This window comes from Mesocricetus auratus, unplaced genomic scaffold (assembly GCF_017639785.1).
Source record: "Mesocricetus auratus isolate SY011 unplaced genomic scaffold, BCM_Maur_2.0 Super-Scaffold_100007, whole genome shotgun sequence".
Lineage (NCBI taxonomy): Eukaryota > Metazoa > Chordata > Mammalia > Rodentia > Cricetidae > Mesocricetus > Mesocricetus auratus.
Window position 1 is genome coordinate 97,488,113 of NW_024429191.1, and position 22,981 is coordinate 97,511,093.

Sequence of the window (22,981 nt, forward strand, 5' to 3'; positions counted from 1 at the left end):
TGACGATGGTAGCCGTGGTCGAGCTAGATGCACAAAATACACCCACCCTAGGTGCACCACAAGCCAGTGACTTGTTTTTCCTTGCCCTCTGCCTGCAGTCTGGGAGCCTTCTTCTAGAAACAGGAGCCACACCTGCCTTTCAGGACCCGGGGCCAAACCTTGGGCAGGGCTTTTGCTGCCCACAGTCTAATTCACGACAGGAGGGAGCCTGCTTCATCTAGTGGGTACCTGCTGCACCTCCTAGGCAGGGATCCTAGGGAGGAACCAGGAAGGATGTCCCTGGAGCAGCAGGGCCATTCTGCTGCTGTCCTCCTGGCTGAGTGATGAGCGGCTGGGAAGCAAGTTCCCCATGCACCTTCATATATACATCAGACCAGGAAAAGCCAAAGAGAAGGGTAAAGAATGGGGCTGCCTGAAGGTCATATTTGCTGGGTCCTCCGCCCATGGGCACCCGGTGCAGGTGTGTGTTCTGTTTCCAGACGGGAACAGAGTTCAGAGGAGCTGGGGAATGCACCAAGCTCTGTTCATTCGGGAGTTCACATTTGGGGGTGGAGAGATGGTCCAGCGGGTAAGAGCGCTGACTGCTCTCGCAAAGAACCCAAGTTCAATCTCCAGAACCCACATGATGGCTCACAACTGTCTGTAACTCTATTTCCAGGGAATAAAAAAAAGCTCTCCTTTGGTCTCTTTGGGCACCAGGCACACACATGGTACACAGAGACATACATGCAGGCAAAGCACTCATATACATACAAATAATAAAATAAGCTAAAAATTAAAAAAAAAGAGGGCCAGGTGGTGGCGGTGGCTCACACCTTTAATCCCAGCACTTAGGCAGGCGGGTCTCCGTGAGTTCAAGACCAGCCTGATCTACAGAGCTGGTTCCAGGACAGCCAAGGCTACAGGAAGAAACCCCGTCTCAACCCCGCCTCCCTGCCCCCAAGAAAAAGAAAGAAAGAAAGAAAGAAAGAAAGAGGTATCCACATTTGCTTTCTCCCTGTTGGATAAACTTAGTCTCTGCTTGGGACTGGCCGTGGGCCAGTTTCATCGTTCTGAGATGTTCTTTTCAGCCCTTATTCTCAGCAGCCAAGGCTGACTCAGGGTAGAAATAAGCATCGAGCAAGAACCTGCACTTGAAGACTTCTACTCTAGGAGCCCATTATTCCAAGTCTCAGCAGAGAAACACTAGCTTCCAGCTGGATGGCATGGCTGCACAGAGCTAGGCTGCATGAGGCATGGCTGCACAGGATATGACTACACACAAGGCATGGCTGTGCCGGGCTTGGCTGCACAGGGCTAGGCTTCACTGGGCATGGCTGAGCAGGGCATGGCCGCACTGGGCTAGACTGCACACTGTCCTGGCCCCGAGCCATTTCCTGGTGGGAAGATTTTGGGCAAGACCCGTGACCTCTCTCTGTGCCTCCGTTTCCTATTCTTTAAAGTGAAGCAGTGACCGTACCTCCGTTGGAGGGCTGTTGTGGGATTACAGGAGCCCATGCATGAAAGTGCTCAGCAGGGTGGTGGTTATGATTGCCAAAGAAATTCCAGAACAAGCCAAGGACATGCGTATTCTATTCTCTGACCTTTGCTGTAGCGTGATTAAGTCTGCACATCGAACCGTAATGAGTTTGCGTTTGGTTTAATTCAACGCTAGTAGCAGAAACAAAAAGGGGGTTCCAACCAAAATTCCCCTTAAGAACTCTGCCCTTCCTTCTTTCTCCTTCCACTAGGGCCTCTGCATACACCACTGTCCTTCTCCGGGCTTAAACAGGCCTTTTTTTTTTTTTTTTTTTTTTTTTGGCTTTTTCAAGACAGGGTTTCTCTGTGGCTTTGGGAGGCTGTCCTGGGAACTCACTCTTGTAGACCAGGTTGGCCTCGAACTCACAGAGATCTGCCTGCCTCTGCCTCCCGAGTCCTGGGATTAAAGGTGTGCGCCACTAATGCCCAGCCAGGCCATTTTTTATCTTCCCCCAAGGCGGACTGTGTGTGTCCTCTGCACCAGAGTTTTCAGTGCCGAAAAGTGTGTGTGTAGGGGAGTCTTTCCAGAATCTAGGTCCTTTCAATCCACAAGGCCGCTGTCACCCTCACAATTGTATGGAAGACTCAAACGGCATCAGGTCAGCAGACCCTGCTTCGTGCCAACTTGAGTGGATCTGAGAAAACAGCACGTAAAACAAGCGTTGGTGAGGACAAGAAGAAATTGGAGCTCTGCACTGCTGAGGGAGCTATAGAACGGTACAGCTGCTACAGAAAACAATCCGGTGACTCCTCGTAAGTCAAACATAAATTCTCCACCTGACCCAGCAATTGCACTCTTAGGTATAGTCCCCAAAGAATTACAAACAGGTGTTCAAACAATGGTAGCTGGTACGCAAGTGTTCAAAGCGGCACAGTTCTCCGTGGCTAAAAGGTGGAGGCCGCTCAGAGCCCACCAGTGTGGTTTGTCTCCACAATGGGATGCGTTCCAGCTATAAAAAGGAAATCCTATGCTACAGTCTTAAAAACACTATGCACAGTGAAGGAACCCAGACACAAAGGGCGTGTACTGTATGGGTCCATTGACACGAAATACCCAGGATGGGCGAATCCACAAGGACAAAAGCCACACGGGAGGCTGCCAGGAGACTGGGAAGAATAGGGAATTAAGGAACGACTGCTAACAGGCACGTGTTTTTGTCTTTGGGGGTGATTAAAATGTTCTGAAACTGTGGTGATGCACATTGTAGGTCTACTGAGTGTTGTGGAGTTGTGACACTTCAAAGGTCCACGTTGACTTGAATTTTACCTTTAAGAGAATCCAAAGTTTGGAATGGTGGCGTACACCATTGCTTTGGAGGCAGGTGGGAGAGCATCAGGGGTTCAAGGCCAGCCCCAGTTACGTAGAGAGTTTGATATCAGCCTTAGCTATAGAAGACCCTATCTCAAAACAAAAACAAAAACAAAAAACAAAAAACCCCACAACCTACCACTTTTGATGACAGCAGCTAGGCATAGGAAAACCTCGGTCAAACCTGAAGCCAGGTGAGCAGGTTGGCCGGGATAGCCCAAGCTGGTTTTCTCCATAATTCCCTTCATAGCTGGGAATGGAAAGGGGTGGTGGGACTGGGGGCTTCTCTTTGTATCTGGAGCCTGGCTCTACCATTGCTCGGCTATGGGTCTCTGAGCCCCATTTCCTTACCTATATGTACAGTACCTGCTTCAGCACCAAGGGAAGCAGGATGCTGGGGATTCTGACCGTGAGTGTCCCCCCCCCCATGTGATGAAGAACAGCTGTCATGGGGAGGATTAGTGGTACCGTGGCCACTAGGGTGGTCTGAGATCCTAGGTACCGGAAGCTTGTGGACTGGGTGGGTGAGTCAGACTTGGAAAAAATGTTGCAAATCCCCTTGCAGTGGTGGCTCCTCCGTTACCCCTTGGGTGTTCACAACACATCAGATATTGGGCAAGGGCTGCGCCCTTCCCCAGCATTGGCTGCTCGACAGCCTTTATTGGGATGGGTATTGTGAGGCTCTTCCTGTTGTTCTTCCCTGGCTCCCGTTAGAGCTGCTGGTGGGTGCCTCTGCCTGGCCCAGAAAGAGAGTGTGCCCAGTAACAAGGGGACCTAGAAAAAAACCACAGACCCTGGAGCAGGGGCCTCTGCATTTTCAGAGCTTCAGAGCAATACCTCAGGAGCGGGATTGGGGTTCGGTTTGGTTCTGAGGTTCTGGAGAGAAGGACAGAGTGGGTCGCGGATGCACAGACGAGCGTGGAGTTAATGACTGGGAGCTGCAGGCCTTACCTAGGCAGGCAGGGACTCAGTTTCTGGGGGGGAGAAGGAGTCAAGATGGGACAGGTCAGGAAGGAAGAGCTAGGGTTAAGCTGTTCCTTCACCAGTGCTGGGAAGGAGGAGGCTATGGCAGAAGGCACATGGGTCCCAACTGAGACCCTCTGTGGTGTACAACAGATAAATGACCTGTTTGGAGGGCTGGCAGGCTTCTTAGCATGTCCAGAAACTCTGGGCCCAATTCGACTGCCTGGATGTGGGGCTGGCCCCCTCCCCGCCACCATCTATCCCTCTTACCCAGCTCCATGGTCCAGCTGCTACCTCCTGCTGTCTGAGGCCCAGCTGTTATATACTGGCCTCAGCCACCAGGCCTCACATGGCCATCTGGGTGGCTCTGCACTCCAGCTGCTGGCCTCTGAGGCCCAAGTGAGCAAGGAAACTGGGCAGGCTAGACCCTTTTCCTGTAGCCTGCACTGAGGGATTAGCTAAGATCCCATCTCCAGCTCTCAGTCTGGCTTAGGGCTCAAAGCCGGGAGGGCCCTGAAACTAAACTGAACCTCTTTTAGTTTCCCCAAAGCTTTCCTCTCTGCTCCCCATTCGTGAGCGTATTCCTCGCCACCAGCAGCAGTGGCGTAGGGTGACTGAGAGTCAGATGGCTATCTTAGCCTGAACTTGAGAGCGAGGAGCGTGGAAGGGAGTTGGGGGGGTGTCATTCCCGGCCACTTCAAGGATGGCAAGCTCTTCTGCCTGCCGTCGGGAAGTTTTCTGGGAGACTTTCGACACCACCTCTTGGGAAGCAGGTGGCCATCTGTAGGCAGTATGTGAGCAGCCTTGAAGTCACTTGGCAGAAAGGGCTGTGTCCTTGATCCTAGGAGTCAGAATTCCTTCATTGCCATCACGAGAACCCTTAGAGCCAAGAGAGGCGACTGAGGGCCTAGCGCCCCTCAAGGGTGAACCAGTATGAACCAGTACAGGGCCACCCCGTATAAGCGGCTCACTCATATCACTGAGGTGCCTTGACCCCGCTGATGCTTTGGCAGTACCTGTTCCGACCAGGATCTCTGCAGCTAAGGGCTGCCCCGCCCCACTCCCTTGCCTGGCAGATAGTCCAGTGGGAGGACCCTGCTTGGATGCTGGCTTGCAGTGACACGGGCTAACTGGAGAGGGTCATTAGGGTGTGGCCACATTCCCAGGCTGGTGGAGGAAGGGTGTTCCTGTTTATCATGGAGCTTCTTGGGGTGCCTCTGGAGCACCCTGAGATGCCTAGTATAGGCCTTTGATCCTGACTGGGCAGTGCTGCTATCGGGTGGATATTGGATGCTGTAAGAGCCGCGCAGGCTGGTACCAAAGCCTTAACTGTCCCATTGCTGGCCCCCAGGTGCCTGAAGCAATAGGCTCTACAGGCCAAAGAGGCCGGCTGCTGCCGTGTGACCTCCGGCTCCCTCCTTCCAACCCTGTGATCCTCGGCAGGCACGTGGCCTCTGAGGAGGCAGAAGCAAACCCTCAGATCTTGCCACTGGGAACCCTTCAGCCCTGGAGGCTGCAGATGCTTCCCTTAAAGGGCTATACCACTTTTAATTCAAAGCAGATCCTTGGAGCAGCTGTCTAGCGGCTGGCGGAAGGAGGAGGGAGGAGGGCCATGGCCTGGCAGTAGAAGGACTGTATCCTCGGAAAGGATGCTGAATTCATTCTCGTAAGCTAAAGCACAGAGGTTGGGGCAGATGGTGGCTGAGGGGCAGATCCAGGTCATCCGGCACTTTCTTCTTTCAGGAGAGGACCCTGGGCAGAACAGCAGGAAGGAGCCCTTTCCTGATTATTCTGGTGGCCTGACCCATGGCCACTTAAGATTATTAGGCATGCAACGGGTGGTGGTGTCGCACGCCTTTAATCCCAGCACTCGGGAGGCAGAGGCAGGCGGATCTCTGTGAGTTCGAGGCCGGGCTGGACTGACAGCCTCCAAAACAATACAGAGAAACCGTGTCTCGTAAAAACAAAAACAAACAAACAAACAAAAAGATTATTAGGCATGCTTAATGAAGAAATCACATGATATCTTTTGCATATTAAACAGGACCTGAGATTCTTTTCTGTTTGTTCGGTTTTGTTGTTGTTGTTGTTTTGTTTTGTTTTTCAAGACAGGGTTTCTCTGTGTAGCTTTGGAGCCTGTCCTGGAACTTGCTCTGTAGACCAGGTTGGTCTCCTAGTCACAGAGATCTGCCTGCCTCTGCACGGACTAAAGGCAGACCTGAGATTCTCGCCCTGCAGGGAGGCCACTCACTAAAACCAGACATGGGTAGCTCTGAGCACCAGATGGTTCAGATGGACCCTGGACGGGGCACACACGCCTAGACAGGAGTGCTTCTCTGCTAGGCTCCAAATCTTGAGTTGGCTGTCTTGGCTCAGATTCCACTCACTGGCTGGAGGACCCTGAGCCACTACTGTCCATCAGGGGACTCTGCTCTTGATCATCCTGCTGCTGAGAAAAGAATGAAGGAGGCTAAAGGGCTAATAGGAAGTTACTGGTGCATTCCCCTCAAGCATTCTGACATATCTACTTGTTTGTTTTTGGAAAGAGAGACAAAGGCGACACAATAAAATTGGCTTTTTGTGAGGCGAGTGTGAGTGGAGAAAATAGGTCAGGGTAAGTCTTGTTTTATACTTAAATTTCCAAATCAAAAAAATATATATTTTTTTGAGAAGCCGGGCAGTGGTGGCACACACCTTTATTCCCAGCACTCAGGAGGCAGAAGCAGGTGGATTTCTGTGAGTTTGAGACCAGCCTGGTCTACAAGAGCTAGTTCCAGGACAGCCTCCAAAGCCACAGAGAAACCCTGTCTCGAAAATCCAAAAAAAAATTTTTTTTCCGATAGGGTCTTATTATATAGCCCTGGCAGGCCTGAAACTATATGTACCAGGCTAGCTTGTGACTCACAGAGATATCCACCTGTCTCTGCTTCTGGAGTGCTGGGATCAAAGGTGTGTACCCGCATGCCTGACCCAACTTTGGTTTTAGACCTGTCTGTCTACAAACTTGCTATATAGCCCAGGATGTCCTCAGATTTAATACTTCCGCCTTTGCCTCTCAAGTGCTGGGATTACAGACACGTGTGTGTAAACACGTATTTGTGAGGGTGCCACAGTGTTTGTTATATGTGAAGGTAGACAATGATTTTGGAGGTTGGTTTTCTCCTTCCACAGTGGGTTTGGAGACTGAATTTAGCTTAGCTTTGTTTGTCTTCCTTCCTTCTTTTAGTCCTGGCTGTCTTGGAACTCGCTCTGTAGACCAGGCTGGTCTTGAACTCACAGAGATCCGCCTGCTGAGTGCTGGGATTAAAGGGGTGCACCACCAACGCCCGGCCCAACTTACTCGTTTTGACTTTTATTTATGTGTGTGCCTGTTTGTGTGAGTGTATGCCACATGCATGCAGGTGCCTTCAGAAGCCAGAATCAGTTGTTGAGCCCCTTGGAGCTTGAGTTATAGAGAGTTGTGAACTGCCTGACATGGGTGTTACGAATTAAACTCGGAAGAGCGGTAAGCAATCTTAATCAGTTTATTAATCTGGCTAAAAGATGTTCTTTGTGCTACTTTTTCTTTCTTTCTTTCTTTCTTTTTTTTTTTTTTTTTTTTTTTGGTTTTACGAGACAGGGTTTCTCTGTATTGTTTTGGAGGCTGTCGGTCCAGCTTGGCCTCGAACTCACAGAGATCCGCCTGCCTCTGCCTCCCGAGTGCTGGGATTAAAAGCATTCCACCACCACTTCCCAGCTCTTCTAACTGAAATAATATAAAAATTGAGCCAAGTTCAGGCAGGTTTACCTACTGAGTTCCAGGCTAGCAGTGGCCATAATGAGGATGGTGGCACATGCCTGTAGTCTTAGCAGTCGGGGTGTGGAGGCAGGATGTTCAAGGCCAGCCTGGGCTACATGAGACACTATCTCAAAACAAAACGTCAAATAACAAACACAATTTTTCTTTCCAAGGCAGGGTTGCTCTGTGTAGCCTTCGCTGTTCTGAATTTGCTCTGTAGACCAGGCTGGTATCGAACTCACGGAGATCTGCCTGCTTCTGCCTACCGAGTGTTGGCATTAAAGGCGTGTGCCACCACTGCTGGATGGCACAGTGTTTATTCTTCTTCTTCTTCTTCTTCTTTTTTTTTTTTTGGTTTTTTGAGACAGGGTTTCTCTGTATTGTTTTGGAGGCTGTCCTGGAACTCGCTCTGTAGACCAGACTTGGTCTCGAACTCACAGAGATCCGCCTGCCTCTGCCTCCCGAGTGCTGCGATTAAAGGCGTGCGCCACCACCGACCGGCGGCACAGTGTTTCTTAATGAAAAAGTGTTTAATGAAGGTAGAATGATAATTCAAAAAGTCGTGATTTTGCAGCCATAAATGTTAAAATGAGCCTGTAATCCCAGTTACTTGGGAGACTGAGGCAGGAGGATCAAAAGTTTGAGGCCAGATTGGACAACTTGGCAAGATTCTATCATAAAACAAAATAAATGAGTTGAGGCTGTTAATGAGTGGCAGGAGCATTTGTGTAACATGTGTGAAATTCTGCATGAAGCTCTAATACTGTTGTCTTAGTTAGGGTTTCTATTGATGTGATGAAACACCATGACCAAAAAGCAAGTTGGGGAGGGAAGGGTTTACTTGGTTTATACTTCTATAACATAATCCATCACTGAAGGGAGTCAGGACAGTAACTCAAAGCAGGAACTTGGTTGGAGGCAGGAGCTGATGCAGGGGCGCTGCTTAACGGCTTTTCCCTCATGGCTTGCTCAACTTGCTTTCTTATAGAACTCGGGACCACCAGCCCAGGAATAGCACCACCCAAAATGGGCTGGGCCCTCCCAGATCAATCACTAATTAAGAAAATGCCCTACAGCTGGATCTTGGGGAGATATTTCTCTCAGTTGAGTCTCGCTCCTTTCAGACGACTCTATCTTGTGTCAAGTTGACATAAAACTAGCCAGGACAACTGTCAAGGAAATAATAAAAAGAAACCATTCATCAATCAATGCTAAAACTGTTCCATAAATAAATATGGGGAAAAACATGACATTTGTAGTCTTAAAGAATTAGCCCATAGCTGACTTATTTACTCCACCAGGAACAAGGGACCTTGACCATGAAGGACTCTGACCTTAACTTGAGCAGGTTAGTGATCAAATTTCACACATTCACTTTCAGGACAAGCTGATGCCCTGTATCTCCTGATGGTCTGACATCCTTGTTACCTCACCTCTCTAAATATGCTGTTAGAGGAGTCTAACACTGGAACAGTTGAAAGAAAACAGGTTTGAGTTCCTTAAAAAAATGTTTGGGACAATATATGAGGCCACTGGCATTGGGTCCAAAACCTAACTCCAATGCACAAACTGAATAGTGGCCCACTTAAGATTATTAGGCATGCAACGGGTGGTGGTGGCGCATGCCTTTAATCCCAGCACTCAGGAGACAGAGGCAGGTAGATCTCTGTGAGACAAAAAAAAAAAAAAAATCAAAAGAAACTTAACAGATGAATCAGGCCAAGTTGGAAGCTCAGTGAAGGTCTGAGGTTGCACAGAACATACAGACCTTCACATTCTTTTCCTCAAGCACAAGGAAGGTGTCTGTGTTTGTTAATATACAGGTTCTGTGAAGGCAACACAGCACTGACGCACAGGTGTCACAGGCTTAAGCAAGGACTGATGTTTGCACTTGGCCCTCCAGACTTTGCACCTGGACACTGCGGAGCAGGTGGAGATAACCAAGCTGACGGACGTGTGGCATGGTCGAAGCCAGGCAGCTGAGCTGCGGTTCAGAATGGTATTTAAGATTTACCTAAATTAGCCGGGCGTTGGTGGCGCACGCCTTTAATCCCAGCACTCGGGAGGCAGAGGCAGGCGGATCTCTGTGAGTTCGATGCCAGCCTGGTCTACAAAGTGAGTTCCAGGACAGCCTCCAAAGCCACAGAGAAACCCTGTCTCGAAAAACCCAAAAAAGAAAAAAAAAAACAGATTTAGCTAAGTCTAGGGTATTAGGGGTGAGCCTGGTAGAGACATAGACAAACCATGTCCATGGTCCATGTGTTGGGGGCTGAGGCTGGTCCATGGCTGGAGAATCATGGAGACCTTGGTTTTCCAGACCTGGTGTTTGCAGGCTGAAGCGCATGAGGGCCAGCTGATCCCCATGCATCATGACCTGGCACCTCAGGGCGGCAGTGGGTTCCTTGGTAACCCTTGCACAGCATGAGACTTGGCCAGGGGAAGTCAGTCTGCCTGGAGCCTGAGCCCAAGGAAAATATGTGACCCCACTCAGTGTTTTACCGGTGCGTGCCAATTTCTCAACTCTTAGACTTAAGAGATCTTCACGACAATTCCAAGGACCACAAGCACTTCACTCCTCTTCCAGTCATGGTGACAAGTCAAGAGAAGGCCTGAAACCAGCAAGATGGCCCTGCAGGTTAAGGGTGCACCCTGCCTCCAAGCTTGATGGTAACCCTGAATTCTATCCCTTAGTTCCACAAGGTGGACGGAGAGAACAGACTCTGGTACGCTCTCTGAGATCCACATAAGCACCACGGCATGCCTGTACCCCCTTTCACACGCACACAATAAAAAAACAAATACATAAATATAAATAATCATCATTATTATTTTTAGTGTTTCAAGACAGTGTCTTTTTTTTTTTAAGATTTATTTATTTATTACAGATACAGTTTGTCTACATGCCAGAAGAGGGCATGTACCAGATTGAATTGTAGATGGTTGTGAGCCACCATGTGGTTGCTGGGAATTAAACTCAGGACCTCTGGAAGAGCAGTCAGTGCTCTTAAACTCTGAGCCATCTCTCCAGCCCCAAGACAGGGTTTCTCTGTGTACTTGCCGATGTTCTGGAACTGACTCTCTAAACCAAGCTGACCTCGAACTCAAGGATCAGCCAGTCTCTGCCTCCCATGTGCTGGCCCAACAACATAATTTTTAGAAAGATCTAGAGCCTAAAGCAGTCGGGGCAGACCAGCAGAGGGGTGCTTTGTCACCACGTGATGATGATGACTGGGACATTTGGGAATGTGGGGGAGGCAGGATCAGTGCTCATCGGGCGATGGGGGGTGGTGTAGGTAGACAGAAGATCGGCTTTGATGTGGGTATATCTAGCACTTGGTGGTTGACAGGTGGCTGCAGGACCCCAGGCTGGCCCCAGGCAGCAGAGCTTTCTTGCAGGCAGTCGCCAGAGCGTGAGGGATCCTGGGACCCATGTGGCGCGGGACGAAGAGACGGTGCCCCTGGCCGAAGCGCGTCCCTTCTGTGGAAGAGCCCTTTTTTAGGCCACGCTACAGGACCAGCTCGCCAGCCAGTGCGTCACCCAGGCAGAGCCAGGGACTGAACCAGGGTGCCGGGGGCGGAGTCTGGGGGCGGGGCTCGGAGGCGAGTCGGCCCCGCCCCCGAGGTCGCGTGGCTGTACGTCCCGGCTGTTGCGGATAAAGTTGTTTGAGGCGAGCCGGCCGCGGTCACGTGAGCGGAAGATGGCGGCCCCGGCGGGCGGCGGGGGCTCCGCGGTGTCGGTGCTGGCCCCAAACGGGCGGCGCCACACGGTGAAGGTGACGCCGAGCACCGTACTGCTGCAGGTGCGGCCGCCAGCTCGGGTGGGGGGACGGGCGGACCGGTGGACGGGCGGAGGGCCCGTGGTCGCCGCGCCAGGGCCCGCCCCTGCGGTTGCTCCCAGGGCTGTGGGGCGGGGCCGGGGCGCTGGTGGGCGGTGCTTGAGGCAGCCAATGAGTGCCTTTCGCGAGGCTGCCCGCCCCATTCTGTGGCCGAGGCGCGGAGGCTCCCGCTGGGTCCCGGGGGCGGGGCGGGATCGTCGGAGGCGCGTTTTCTGAGCGCCGTGTCCGTCTGGGGGACCCCGCTAACAGGGTCGTGCCAGGGGAGGCTCAGAATCTTCGACGCTTGGCCGAATCCAGCCTCCTCGGTCACCGGGAAGAGCAGGGGCGTCCCTCCGGACCCTAAGATCGGCCTTGTCTGTGTGCCCGGAAGTGAATTTTGCCTAGTCATCCACTGCTTTTTGACGGTCGCCGCTTGTGACCCCGTGTGAATTATACCTGTTTATGGAACCTCTGCTGTTAGGTTGCAGATGGGCACGCTATTCATAGCTCTGTCAGGAGCCCACAGGGGAACACGGTTCAAAATGAGGTTCTGCCATCCTTAGTCCAGCCGCATAAACCCTCTAGCAGGACCCCTTTGGGGGTTGGGGTCCTGCAAGATTCTCAAGGTTCGGGTCACGCAGCAGCAGTTGCACAGAGGCTGCTGGGCCACAGAGCGGCCAAGAGACACAGAGTAGTCCCTGGAAGGCAGGTTATATCTGGCTAGAGGTCACCTAGAACCCAGAACATGGGACCAGGGATGGACAGGCCGTGCCACAGTTTGGGGAGTAAGTCAGCAAGGAGTCCCCTGTAGGAAGGGGAAGCCGGACGAAGTTTGCAGGTGCACTTTGTTTGGACCTGTTGAGTGTGGGGTGTTCGGTGGGCTGGGCTGTGTGTCTGCCGTGGATTCTCTGGTCCAGATAGGTTTTTACTGTCCATTCATCCCCTAGGTACTGGAGGACACATGCCGGCGGCAGGACTTCAACCCCAGTGAATACGATCTGAAGTGAGTTTACTCAGGCTCAGCTGTGGGCTTCTCAGTCCAGGTGGTGCTTTTCTCAACACACACATACCTTCTCTGCATTGGAAAAAGCCCCTTGGGTGGTTTAAAAGAAGTTTATTCTTACCCAGTTCTGGAGGCAGAGACCTAAAAAAGTCTGTAGGTGCCAGTATGGCCGTATGTACTCTGAACGTTCGAAGGCAGAGAGAGAGAGAGGTCTTACCCCTTTGAGCTTCTGGCTGTCAGGGTGTTGTTTGGCTTGTGATTGCATTCAATACAGCTTCCGCCTTGATCTTCAAATGGCCTTCCCCTGGACTGCCATGAGGACACAAGTCACTGGGTTTAGGGTCCTCGGGTTAGTTCAGGATGACCTCATTTAATTTGCTCACTTCACTTCACGTCCATAAATACCTGTAGCAAATAAGGTCATGTTCACAGTTTTCAGGAGCACCGTCTAACCCTACAGCAGTATGGGACTTTAGCTCACTGGAATGTGTAAGTTCCTGGTGGGGTTCTTAGGGCAAAGACCTGGTCTTGGAGAAATGGGTAGAAACCTGTAAACAGATTGCCCCCCCCCCCCAGCCACTGTAGTCCTTCAGCTCAGAGACACGATTTCACATCGCCATTGTCCTAACACGACAGCCCTCTCTCCCGGCCTTATCCACACTGCATCGTGAGCTTCCTAGGGAGACGTTTCTTTGGAAGGATACCTGTATCCGGCCGCTCTGGAATCACAGGACGTGTGTGTGCTCTGAGTGGCCAGGCTACCCTACAGTATCCTGCCACAAAGCTTTGCTCCAGCCCTGTCATGTTAACCTGCCCATGGTCCACATAACGGTGCCTGGTTGGAGCAATGACTGTAATTGGAGTCAGTTCCTCCACAGCACTGTGTTAGCTTGGCCCTAGGCTCTCCTTCCCATCCGCCAACCGTGATTTGTTTAAGAAGTGCTGCCACTACCCTGGCTGGTGCCTGGCTGTAATCAGGGCGGCCCTTCCTCTCCACCCATCGCTGTCAGTCCTCAGGGCTGCGGTCCTGCTTAGCACTAGCATTTCCTGTGGCAGCTTGCAGTTTCTGAGCCCATGTTGAGGGTTGGGATCAGCAATGTCCAATTCTCAGTTCTACTTTAATCTTTTTCTTTCTTTCTTCCTTTTTTTTTTTTATTTTTTTATTTTTCATGACAGGGTTTCTCTGTGTAGCTTTGTAGACCAGGTTGGCCTCAAACTCACAGAGATGCACCCGCCTCTGTCTTCCGAGTGCTGGGGTTAAAGGTGCCACCACCGCCCAGCTCATGTTTTCTTTCTCTTTTGTGAGACAGAATCTCACTATGTAGCCCTGGCTGGCCTGGAATTCACTGTGTAGCCCAGGCTGGCTTTGAGCTCACAGAGATCCTCTTGCCTTTACCTCCTGAGTGTTGGGATTAAAGGTATTTAGCAGTATACCTGGCTCCTTCTTAGTTCTTTCACAGTCCCAGAAACTGTTATTTCCAACAGTGCCTTGCATTTACAATGTCAGGTTAGTCACTTTCTGTATTCAAAAGTGGTTGGCTATGGACCATATATTAAAATTTCACACAAATTTATCTAGTTCTATAGTTTCCTATAGAATTAAAATAGAGGTCAGGATCTGAGCCCTGTTGTCCTCAAGTGGCCCATGCATGTCCCCTAGGCAAGGTCATGTGGCTTTGTGTTTTCAGAGTTGTGGGCTGGAACTTTCCTTGAATGTGTGAACTGTAGGATAGATCCCAGAGAGTCTTGGGACCGAAGAGTCAGGATGAGAAGGAACAAGGTTAGGAAGGCTACTGGGTGGAGGCTGCGGTCCTTCCCCCAGTGATGGCATTGAGCAGGCTTCTCTCCCTTCTTACCTGCTCTTCTCTTCCAAGGGGCAGGTATTAACTTTTTTTTTTTTTTGACCCATAGTGGGATGACAGAGGCCATGCCTCAAGATTCAGGCGTCACCTTTGTATGGCCTGAACTGTCATTGAACTCTGCAGTTTTGAGCTGAGCTGTCTGGAGGGGGCAAACAACTTGGAGGCTGTTTCCAAGATAATGCCTGCGTCTTCCCTGGCATGTGTGAATCTCTTGGTCCTATGATGCTTTTGAGAAACCATATGTTTGAAGTCCCTACAAGGCCTTGGAGCCTCCCTGCTCGGGACCCAAAGGAGGTTTTAGGTTCGACTTGTCCCAAGGGGATCACATTGGCCTTTACTGATTGGGAGGCACTGAGGTCTCTTCAGGCCTTCCTGCCCACTCAGGATGTAGGCAGAGAGGTAATGGCTACTGTGACTTTGAGTCTTGTGTGGCCTCACTCTGAATTTCGATAAGGACACTGGACTGGGCTGTTGCAGAGACGGTTCTCGTGTGGCCTGCCTCCTATGCTTGTTACGTGCCCCTGAGGATAGCAGCAGGCAGGAGTGATGGGAACGCAGCTGCAACGACAGAGGGTAGTCTGGTGGACTTCCCCTGGTCTTGCTTGAGACAACTTTATTTCTTACACATAAATTGTGTGGTACGTGCATGCCACGCATGGCTGTGGAGGTCAGAGGACAACTAGCTGGAGTCAGTTCTCTCTTATTACCAGCTTGCTGTCACTCATCACATAGGGCTTTTTATTTTTGGAGATAGGGTTTCTCTGTGTAGCCCTGGCTGTCCTGGAACTCACTCTGTAGACCAGGCTAGCCCCGAACTCACAGAGATCTGTCTGCCTCTGTCTCCCGGTGCTGGGATTAAAGGTGTGCGTTACGGTGCCTGGCCAAGTAGGGCTTTTTTTTGTTGTTTTTTTCGAGACAGGGTTTCTCTGTATTGTTTTAGAGGCCGTCCTGGAACTTGATCTGTAGACCAGGCTGGCCTCGAACTCACAGAAATCCGCCTACCTCTGCCTCCTGAGTGCTGGAATTAAAGGTGTGCGCCACCAACGCCCGGTCAAGTAGGGCTTTTTATGAGTCAAGGTTTTGCAAAGTCCAAGCTGCCCTGCAGTTCTCTACATAGTCAAGATGATCTTGACCTCCCAATTCTTCTGTGCCTACCTCCCAAGTACTGAGATTACAGGCACTGGCTACCATACCAGGGTTGTACAATACTAGTGATTGAACCCAGAGCTTCAGGCGTGTTAGGCACACACTCCACCAACTGAGCCACATTCCTGTGAGACAACTTTCTGAGGGTCTGCTCTGCTACAGTATCTGTGGGTACCACCCTCCCCTTTGCATAGCTCATCCTGTTGTCTTCCTGTTCGTATCCATGCCAATGCTGTGCCTCTGAAGGTCCCTGAAGCCCAAGATTTTGCCTCTTGTTCTTTCCGCTCCTAACTTTCTGCTCTTGTAGCTGAGGGAACAGGAGGCTTGGGGCTGTGTCTTCAGGGCAGCGTGTGACTCTGCTTGTTTTGCAGGTTTCAGAGGACCGTGCTTGACCTCTCCCTCCAGTGGAGATTTGCCAACCTGCCTAACAATGCCAAGCTTGAGATGGTGCCTGTGTCCCGGAGCCGTGAGGGGCCTGAGAACATGGTAGGTGTGCAGTTGTGAAACGTGGTGGTACTGCTTCCCTGTCTCTGCTGGGACTGTGGAGCATGGGGAGGTACTGCAGTGGGCTGAATGGGAAATGTGCCCAGCATTGCCTACGGGCCTGAGAAGGGCTGGAGAGGTTGATTCGAGCCCTGGGATGCATTCTGCTTCCTCAGTCAAGCTAGAGCTACATGTGCTGCTTGGATTACTCAGGACTGGGAGTGAAAAAATTTTCCATTATACAGGTTTTATTTGTGTGTATGTGTGTGTGTGTGTGTGTGTGTTGTTTGTGTGTTGTTTTGTTGGGGTTTGTTGGTAGTATTTCCCTACCAGCTGGATGTTTCTGGTCAGAGATCCTGCATTGCTGCATGGACATGGCTGTCAGACACTCGCTTCTCAGTCAGCCTGCCTAGAGCTCTTGTTGTGCCTCAGCTGCAGCTTTGCCTGCTTGCTGACGTGATCTAGAGAACTGGTTCTCAACCTGTAAGTTGCAATCCTAGGGGGAGTCGGACGACTTTTTCTCAGGGGTCATATATCAGCTATCCATCCACATGACGATTCATAGCAGTAGCAAAATTAGAGTTATGAAGTAGCAATGGCATAATTTTATAGTTGGGGTCACCACAACATGAGGAACTGTATTGAAGGGCTGCAGCATTAGTAAGGTTGAGAACCACTGCTGTAGGGCATCAGGGAGACTTTCTTCACTTTGGGTTGTAGCTCATGTGTTCCTTGTTGAAGGTACGGTTGCTATGAGCCATATAAAAGTGTTATGCTCAGTAATAAACAGAAATTGAGAAAATACCAGTCTTCTGTGCTGTGGTAAACTACCTGAAGTTGGTGACATCTTACTAAATGTTCGTATCTCACTGGATGCTTGGGGGCTGGGTCGGGAAGCAGAGAGGCCAAAACTGGTGCAGGTTGGTGCTGTGTTTAGCTGGGGGTAGTGGTAAAGGGGACATCTCCTCGATGGCTCACTAATGTGCCGCCTACATAAAGGTGTTCATGAGCTTGATGATACAGCCCTCCTGAGAAGCCCCCTCAGGCATCACTCCCCTCCTCAGTGTGGGTGTCCAGGAAGTGGGAAGGGCCTGGTTCTGGGAATCTGGGTCTGCTGGGATAGCGTGTTTCTTCCTAATGAGCGGTTAACCTCTCACGTCTCCAGGTTCGAATTGCATTACAGCTGGATGATGGCTCCAGATTGCAGGACACTTTTTGTTCCCGCCAGTCCCTCTGGGAGCTTCTCAGCCATTTTGTACAGACCAGGTGAGCACTGGCAGGCAGATTGCAGGCTCTTTCCCGCCCCCTCCTGGCAGAGGTTTGGAACCCACACTGTGCTTCTGGCCAGAGCCGGGGCTCTTTGGTTGGTGTTTGCAGTCCTGACTGGCTGGAGATGTGCATGTGAGGGCATTGGCAGCTCCGCTTCCAGAGCTGCTGGCTTCTTGTCCTCCAAAAAGAGCAAAGGCGTTCCTCCATCTTCAGGGGAACCAAAAGATCTGAAGGACTGATGAGCTGCAGCAGGAAATGAGATGTGGGCTGTATCCCCCATGCCCGTGGGGGATCCTTAATTAGAATATGAGCAAAAGGCCATGAACTACCTGATGCTGTAACATTGCTTCATACAGATGAGTTTTCCTGATATGGGTTCTGTCAGTTCTTGTTGATTAATAGTTTAAATGTTATTCTGAAGTGTGTAAAACAGTATTGGAGTTTTCTTTGTGAGGTGGAAGCCTGTCTATTTTTTGTTGTTGTTGCTATTTCATTTTGGGGGGGTGGATAGGGTCGTTCTGTGTAGCCTGGGCTGTCCTGAAATTCACTCTGTAGACCAGGCTGGTCTTGAACTCAAGAGATCCACCTCCCTCTGCCTCCTGAGTGGTGGGATTAAAGGAGTGCACTGCCCTCCCCCAAATCTGTCTACTTTAAAGATCTCAACAAGCAGAATAGAAGGAATAGTGTCTGCTGTGTGGCTTTAGATCAGTTATTTGCCTTGTCTGGGTCTCTGTGGCCTCATCTGTGCCATGGTAGCGTGTGCACAGAGTAGGCTGAAGAGTCTGGTGCGGTAAGGTGTGGCCTGGCACAGTGCTTTGTGTGTGCAGGAGAGTGACTCTGAATCTGACGCTGCTGGTGGCCCCATAGGTGAAGTACGCTTTGCTGTAGCAAACCCTGATCGTGGTGGACAGGAAATGCTCAGCTGTCCCTATGGATGACAGTGTGAGGTCTGCAGGTGCCGTTCTCTAAGACACTGGTGTCAGCCCCAGTGGCCATGGGAACTGAAGGCAGGTCTGAAGTGGATTTAAGAATAGGTTGAGGGAGCCCGGCAGTGGTGGCGCACGCCTTTAATCCCAGCACTTGGGAGGCAGAGGCAGGCGGATCTCTGTAAGTTCGAGGCCGGGCTGGACCAACAGCCTCCAAAACAATACAGAGAAACCCTGTCTCGTAAAAACAAAAAACAAAAAACAAAACAAAACAAAAAAAAACCCGAAAAAACAAAAACAAAAAAGAATAGGTTGAGGGAGTTGTAGAGATGGCTCCATGGTTAAGAGCAGTGGCTGCTCTTCCAGAGGACTGGGGTTCAATTCCCAGTATTACATGGTAGCTCATGACTGTCTATAACTCTAGTTCCAGGCGATTGAACACCCTCACACAGATATACATATAGGCAAAACACCAATGCACATAAGATAAAATAAATAATTTTTAAAAAGTGAGTCAAGGTCCGGTGTGAGCAGTTATATAAATATGAGGCCTGGGCTGGAGAGATGGCTCAGAGGTTAAGAGCACTGGCTAGTCTTCCAGAGGTCCTGAGTTCAATTCCCAGCAACTGCATGGTGGCTCACAGCCATCTGTAATGAGATCACATACCCTTTTCTGGCCTGCATGCCAGACACTGTATGCATAATAAATAAATAAATCTTAAAAAAAATGAGGCCATGTGATGGCCAGGGAGATTGGTGGCTGTGTTGGACAGGAACTCCAGGACTTGTCATGTCCTTAGCGTGCCAGTGAGATCATAGATACAACTGGTTAGAAAGGATTACTTAGGCTGTGGATATATGTTCAGTGAGGAGCACTTGCCAAGGCCCTGAGTCTGATACCTGGTAACATGTATGTGCATGAGGGCACATACACAAACCAAGTGCATTCTTCTACTAGGCGAGGCTTATGTCCATAATCCAGGACACTGAGGCAGGAGGCTTGTGAGTTACAGACCAGCATGACTTTGTCTCCAAAAACAAGGGAGGGAAGAAGGCAGGAAGGTAGGCTGACCGACTCCGTGGTAGGCTAAGGTGAGAAGGAGTTGTTGGAGCACAGCAGCAGTTGGGGCCACCTCAGTGTAAGGCTTGTCCCTCAGCCATGGTTGTTGCAGGTCACCTGGCCAGAGCATGGCTGCGCTTACCTGGGCTCCTCCCCGTGGTGGTTGTGGGTATTGACTAACAGAGCCTGGGGAATGGGATCTGTTGCAGACCTGGGCTAATGCTTGGACCTGGCTTGGCATCTTACTGCTGGCTACTGCAGGGCTGCTTGAAGCCGAGTTCTTTGGGGATAGAAGCTCCATGTCCATGGAGGGCAGAGAGCAGATGACTCAGGGTCAGTTGGGATGCTCAGCCTTCTGTGCCAGGTCACTCACTACAAAGCAGGTCCAGAGAATGGAGGCTCCAGACTGAGCCTGGCTGCAGCGGAGAACTTTTCAAAGCTGAAGACACATTGACTCTGACTGGGAGGCTTGTATAGACCCAGCCAGTAGGCGGAAGACCCTTATCAAGGGATGTTGTGAAATGTAGGGTCTGGGGACAGAAATGACTCTGTTGCCATCACAGGGGAGGACAGGCTTGGAACCCCTGTGGGGCCAGAGCAGTGCCTTCAAGATCTGCTTGTACTAGAATCCTTTCTCTTGCTAGGGTGTCATAGAAGAGTGAGGATAGAACAGATAACCCTAGATGTGAAAGTTCCCAAGTTTACTCTGAATATCTCTGTAAGAAGCTGCTGGTCTCCAAGGAAGGAGACTATAGACTTGGTGCTGGGGTGCTGGGGTGCTAGGGCAAGTTTTCTCATGGACCATTGGGGTGGGTACAGATAAAACAAAATAGCTATGAAAAAGATGTCAGGAAAGATGCAAGGCCTCTGCAGAGAGAATGCCTCAGAGCCAAGGTGCTGTTCTTAGTTATCCCTCAGGCTCAGTGCAGGGTCAAGACCCTAAAAGTCATGGCTGCTTCTCCTTTACTGTCCTGTCTTTCATCACAGGGGAATGAAGATGAAATGGCCCAGAGTATCTTAGGTTGTCTCCTGGTGAGGGGCTGAGGGAACTGGAAGAGATGGGAGAAAACACTGGTGTCTCTCAGGATGTGCTGACTCCTACCATGAGTGCAGTTGAAGACACAGATAGCAGCATGTCCCAGGAGATTATGCAGCCCTGAGGTCAATGCCTCTGGGCCCATGACAGTTGGCATGTCTGCCCCATGCGTATTACAGATACTTTTTAAACAGGGGAGTATTGGGTACAGAGTGACTGATGCCCAGCTTTCTTTTGTGATCCTGGGGATTGAACCTAGGGCTTTGTGCATGCTGCTAGGCATGTGTTCTACCACTAAGTATATCCTTAGCCCACTGTTTCCTTTTCACTTTGTGTGCGTGTACCTTGAACTTGCCAATTCAGGTAGACTGGCTGGCCAGTAAGCCCCAGGGATCCTCCTGTCTCTGCCTCCTGGCACTGGTATTACAGGTTTTGCCATTAGGCTCAGCTTTTTTATGTGACATCTGGGGGTTGAACTCAGATCTTCGTGTTTATGTGGTAAACATTTTCCTGTCTCAGCATCTCACTGCCCACTCCTTTTGTGTTTTGAGACAGGGTCTCACTTAGCTGTCCAGGCTGCCCTTGAACTTACTTTGTAGCCTAGGCTGCCCTCAGTCTCCCGAATGCTTGCATGCTGTCATTCTGTGCCTTAGGTCTTTCTTTTTTGTTTGTGATTGTTGTAAATATTTTACTGAAGACAGTGTCCCTTCCTGCATGTTGCCTTCTGTTGAGTGGTCATAGCCTCCATTTGTGCCTGATTTGTATACCTGTGCTGACAGGCCCTGCTCCTCATTGTGTGGTCTGCATAGGCAGAGCTAGAGTGGACCACTCAGCTCCCTGCCATCCTGCTTCCTCCCTCAGGATAAATTCAAAGATAGAGTCACTGGACCAAGAGGTAAGACATCCATGAATTCCAGCTCTGAACTTTCAGACCTGAGCTGCCGCCCACTCATGCTCCATGGTAGGTGCATTTTTAGTCTCACAGTGATGGGTAAGGGACTGTGTAGCAGGGGCAACAATCTTATCAGTGGAGATCTGATGCGTAAGCCGGTTCCAAGTGGTTAAGTTCAAGACTTTAGGCATTCACCTCCTTGATGTTTCCTGGAAGGTGGAAGAATCCAGGAACACTGAGTGTCATGCCTTTGGGGGTACCAGAGATTGGGCACTGAGGTCCATAGCCCATGAAAGGGCCCTGTTGAGCTTGTCATATCGTATATAAAACGTGCTTTGTATATATGTGTTTGGGGGATGCTGGGTGGCTTTCTGGACTGGAAGTAGCAGAGCTTTGGAAAGTGGTTCCTTCTGGCCTGACCTACATTGGGAATGCCTTGTAGGTCATAGTGTCATGGACATAACTTAGAACTTTATAGAAACCACGTTAATGAAAAAGTAAAATGAAGTGTAATTAACTTTATCGGTAAGTTTAAGTACACTTAAAATATTATCCTTTGAAGTCAGGGTGGTGGTGATGGTGATTATGCAGGCCTTTAATCCCAGCATTTGGGAGGCAGAGGTAGGTAGATCTCTATGAGTTCAAGGCCAGCTGTATCTACAGAGCAAGTTCCAGGACAGCCAGGGCTACACAACACAGTGAAAACCTGTATTGAACCCCGCCCCCGCAATGTTACTCTTTGAACATGTAATCAGTTGAAAATTAGGTTATTTATGGTATAAGGCTTTTGAAGATTTATTTACTTATTTATTTATTGGATTTTTTTTTTTTTAGACAGGATTTCTCTGTGTAACCCTGGCTGTCCTGGAACTTACTCTATACCAGGCTGGCCTGAACTCAGGAATCTGCTTGCCTTTCCCTGCCTCTGCCTCCCTAGTGCTGGGATTAAAGGCATATACCACCATGCCTGGCTTGAAGATTTCTTCCTTCCTTCCTTCCTTCCTTCCTTCCTTCCTTCCTTCCTTCTTTTCTTCCTTTCTTCCTCCCTCCCTTTCTGTTTTTCATGTTTGTCTGCATGCATGTGTGTATGTATATGCTTGGTATACATACACATAACTGAATGCTATAGATGGTATACATCCATAATTCCCTTGGATGCTTGTGAGCCATCATGTGGTGCTAGAAACCCAAGCTGGGTCCTTTGCTAGAGCAGCAAGTGCTCTTAACTGCTGAGCCATCTCTTCAGACCCGGCATGAAATTTTTGAAATTGGAGAGTCTTACTTGGAGCTTGAACCAGCCATAACTGCTTGCCTGGGACTGGTCAGGCCTGCTGTCTACTTCTCTGGCACCAGGGAAGTAGCTGGAGTCACTGACTCTGAGCTGCCCCATAGTCCCATACCCTGATGTCGGGTGAATGGCTGCTGCACTGATCACTGGCCATGCAGATGGGCCTGTACTTGCTTTATGGTCATGTGATGGTACACCCCTTCAGTGGTTAGGCAAGACTCAAATGGAAATAACAGTGTCCAAAGGCTGTAGAAGTAGAGATTAAGAATGTGTGGAAAGAGCCAGGGACCCTGGGGCTTTGTAGTATTACCCAGGCCTCCTGCTGTGAGTCAGAGTTTACCACACGTCCGGAGGTCCTGCGGCTATCCGCACAGCCCTCATGGGTGTGCAGTCAGTAGGGCCAGTCCAGCAGGCTGCATCAGGCAAGTGGCCACCAGGAAGTGTTGAGTAAGACAGATGAGGTGGGGTGAGGGGCTGGGAGGACATGAACGGAAGGCTGTGCTTTGGAACACCCCAGGATTCAGGCAGGTTCAGACTATGCCTGCCTCTGCCTCCAGGCTACTCTCTGAAGTCTATTTGGGAACAGTGTGGTGACTGTTTTGGTTTTTGTTCCTTTTGTTTGTTTGTTTGTTT

At 50.3% G+C, this 22,981-nt stretch overlaps 1 protein-coding gene across 3 annotated transcripts in view; it reads left to right on the forward strand.

Annotated features, from left to right (window-relative positions):
* The first annotated feature begins 11,206 nt into the window (after window positions 1–11,206).
* Window positions 11,207–22,981, forward strand: part of Aspscr1 (ASPSCR1 tether for SLC2A4, UBX domain containing) — a 38,492-nt gene continuing 26,717 nt past the window's right edge. The window contains exons 1-4 of one of the 3 annotated variants that reach the window (XR_005878574.1): window positions 11,207–11,368; window positions 12,331–12,386; window positions 15,766–15,880; window positions 17,043–17,143. Coding sequence is in view for 2 of the 3 variants with exons in the window: in XM_005069796.4 (XP_005069853.1) it covers window positions 11,267–11,368; window positions 12,331–12,386; window positions 15,766–15,880; window positions 17,043–17,143 (374 nt within the window). In the remaining variant the exon portion in view is untranslated. Of the gene's footprint in view, window positions 11,369–12,199; window positions 12,222–12,330; window positions 12,387–15,765; window positions 15,881–17,042; window positions 17,144–22,981 lie in introns of those variants that run through there. The other 2 variants (XM_005069796.4, XM_013113374.3) reach the window with 2 other exon arrangements.